General features: G+C 36.4%; 2 protein-coding genes across 2 annotated transcripts; one reads left to right on the top strand and one right to left on the bottom strand.

The window, feature by feature from the left end:
- The first annotated feature begins 400 nt into the window (after positions 1-400).
- LOC133824346 (ERAD-associated E3 ubiquitin-protein ligase HRD1-like) lies at positions 401-892 on the top strand. The gene has a single exon (XM_062257228.1). The coding sequence runs from the start codon at positions 401-403 to the stop codon at positions 890-892; it is 492 nt and encodes a 163-aa protein (XP_062113212.1).
- A 1,385-nt stretch (positions 893-2,277) lies between these two features.
- Positions 2,278-2,899, bottom strand: LOC133821183 (receptor-like cytosolic serine/threonine-protein kinase RBK2). Its single transcript, XM_062253644.1, has 2 exons — positions 2,656-2,899; positions 2,278-2,562 (listed from the first exon to the last, which is right to left on the bottom strand). The coding sequence occupies exons 1-2, from the start codon at positions 2,897-2,899 to the stop codon at positions 2,330-2,332; spliced, it is 477 nt and encodes a 158-aa protein (XP_062109628.1). The 3' UTR covers positions 2,278-2,329.
- Between the last annotated feature and the right edge of the window lie 220 nt (positions 2,900-3,119).

Raw genomic sequence — 3,119 nt, 5'->3', positions numbered from 1 at the left:
CCAAGCCAAAAAAAAACCGTGAAAAGTATATATTTGCACATGTATTGAATCAATTTATAGTCACGTTATGTTCTGCAGTCAAAATTTCCAAATAATAAAGTTTGATATCCTTCCAAATTGACAGTACTGACTATATTTATTAGCGTTGAACTTTCCTAAACGTAGAATGTTTCAAAAATAAAAAATTACTTTTCTACGTACTATTTCGGTATAATACATAGTCCCCACAGGACTATAAATAGGCCAATATATTTGCCTCCCACAAACATGAAAAAATAAAAGCGAAAATAATATTATAGCTTATCTAGCTCTAGTTTATTCACAACCCAAAACCATGATGATTCCAACCCAGATCTTCCTCAGTTCTATTGAGTTTTGTTTTCTGATACTTCCCTCAACCATGTGGAATTACATGGTTTTGAGTTTAGCCCATTTGAAATGTGCATTTGAGATTCTTCTATATAACCAGTTCTCTTTCCCAGAGCCTGATATTAATAAGTATTACTGTGCTTATAGCAATATTACTTTATATAAACCCGGTTCAGAAGAAGTAATGAGAGTAACCCGACTCGAATACTCTAAAGAAAAAGATAATAACGATGATGATCATCATCAGTGTGCTGTGTGCCTGTGTGAGGTTAAAGAAGGAGACGAGATCGCAGAGCTGAGATGTTGCCACGTGCTCCACTTCCGTTGCTTGGAGAGATGGGTCGTCGGATCCAAGCAGAGGACGTGTCCTCTTTGCCGTGGAACTCTTGCTCCGCCGCTACGTCACCGCGCAGAAGCAGTGGAGAATAAAGGAGTGGAAGTTCTGTTCTTCAAGTTTTGCTCTTTCAGTAGTTATAGTACTTCTCAAGATCACGGCGAACGTGACTCATGGTGGCTACGTTGATAGTACTAGTGAAATTTAGCTATATGTATTATATATCTATATATATATATATGATTAATACTACACACATATATATGATGTGGTTTTATTTGAAAATATTCCTAGTTAATCTGTAATTTGTGATTGCTTGTGGCATTATATATAGGGGTATTTGCGGTATAAATACCACATGTTTTTAGTTTTATAGACTTATATACCATATCTTTTTTTGGACGGATTAAATGACAAATGTTATAATTTGGGCAATTCCGTCACTACCACTACGTTAAGTGTTGACTTAGATAATTTGAATGCCACGTGTCAGCATACTATTGGTCCAAGTCATATTTTATTAAAAATATATATTAATTGATTTAAATTTATAACAAAAAACTATTTAAAAAAAAAAACTCAAAACTGGTTTTTTTCTCTCTCTCTCTCCTTCATCGTCTTCAGCCCTCACCCTCTCAGTCAAAAACTCTTTCTCTTTTCTCTCATCCTAATCCTAAAATCCCATTCCCTTCCATTGCGATCCGTTCGGTTCCCACAGCACTCACCGAAACGTTTCCCCGCACTCTATTGGCCACTTTCTGTTGCTTCGCAACTATGGAGGGAGGTGAATCACACACTCCTTTGCTGGAGAAGCAGTTCGAGGGTTTTCGGGTTTAGCTTGAGGAGTCAGGTAGCTTGAGAGAGCGCACTCAAGCTGTTGTAATGAATATTGAGTCCACCACCAGGCTCATGCACGCCGGTCTTCTCCTTGTCCACCATTCTCGACCCACTCCCGGTACATGCATTTTCTGCACACACACACACAGGGGCGGACACACATTGGAACGAGTGGGGTCAACTGACCCCAATGAACTTTTAGAAATTACATGTACATATGATAATATTTTTGTAATATTTTAAGTATTTTAATAATTAAATGTATTGACCCCACTAAAATATTTACATTTTCTTTTTTCTTTTTTAAGATTTTATAGTTCTGCTTGTTTATTTCAAACTTTATCACATGTACTTTGCTTTTAATTCATGAGAATATTATTCATATGTATTTTTGTTAATGGATGATTTTTTTTTTTTAATTTTTTTTTGACCCCAGTAAAAATATATTCTAAGTCCGCCCCTACACACACATATATATAAATGTATTGATATAGGTTTATACTTATAATTATAAAATTGTGTTGAGCCAGAGGTTTTGGAGAAGCCAAAACCTCAGATTGCTGTGTTGAAGGGGCTATACAATCGACTCGCTGAAATTCTTAGTGAATGCCCTTCTCAACATTATAGGTAATGTAGACAATACATTCTTCAAGTATGGGTTTATACACACACATACACATATATATATATATGTTTATATGAGTTTGATTTGGTGTTGGTAATTAACAGGTATCATGGTGATTGGAGGGGTGAGACACAGGTTGTGCCTTCGCTTCTTGCTTTTATGCATTAGTTAGAGATAGGAAATCTTCTATTGCATACTGAAGCTGAGGAAATGATGGGCTGTATGCTAAATTCTCTATACTTAAGTATTGAGTTTATGGTTCCAATCTCAGTCAAAAACTCTTTCTCTTTTCTCTCATCTGAAGCTGTTTTTGTGAGCCTTTTCACAGCTATTTCGTCTCCATTTCTCAAAACTCCTTTATATACCTCTGTGTAGCCTTCTTTTCCGACCAAATTATCTGATACCCACATCACAAAACACCATTATAATCCAAAAGAACAGAAAAAAAATTGCAAAAAGAGAAGAACTATAAGAAGAAGAAGAAGCTAACCTGAGCTGAAACCATCGGTGGCCTCGGAGATTTCTTCAAAAGAGAAGCATTTCCAAATGGGTCTCTGAAAAGACTCGGTTCCTACAACTCCAACACGGTCTTCTTCACCATTGGGGTTTGGAGCTTTCTTCTCTAGAACTGCTTCTTCAAAACTGCGTCGTTTAAGAGAGAATAGCCTTTTAAGGCTGTTGGTCCTAATGTATTTCATGGCATACAATAAAGTTTGAACTGAGAGAGTCTCCATTTCTTTCCTCCTTGAACTGCAAGGCCCCTTAAAGCCTGGGGCAAGCAAGTCAATAGCCTTGCTTCCATTAGCGCTGACCAAATCAACATCAGCCGAAGCATCAATGTAATGACCCACTAATCTAGACTCTTGGACCATTATCGAACTATACATACAAATTCTTACTAAAACATACATTTGCGAAAATACCATAATTTATTATAAACTTGTAGAAACAAAG

The sequence above is a fragment of the Humulus lupulus genome, chromosome 3 (genome assembly GCF_963169125.1).
Source record: "Humulus lupulus chromosome 3, drHumLupu1.1, whole genome shotgun sequence".
Classification (NCBI taxonomy): Eukaryota; Viridiplantae; Streptophyta; class Magnoliopsida; order Rosales; family Cannabaceae; genus Humulus; species Humulus lupulus.
This window is presented reverse-complemented; position numbering and strand designations above follow the sequence as displayed.

Excerpts from the sequence above, each read along its gene's own strand:
- LOC133824346 (XM_062257228.1), top strand. The coding sequence starts at position 401 with ATGTGGAATTACATGGTTTTGAGTTTAGCCCATTTGAAATGTGCATTT.
- LOC133821183 (XM_062253644.1), bottom strand. The coding sequence starts at position 2,899 with ATGGAGACTCTCTCAGTTCAAACTTTATTGTATGCCATGAAATACATT. Across the intron at positions 2,563-2,655 it reads CACCGATGGTTTCAGCTCAG|ATAATTTGGTCGGAAAAGAA; the intron begins GTTAGCTTCTTC and ends TGTGGGTATCAG.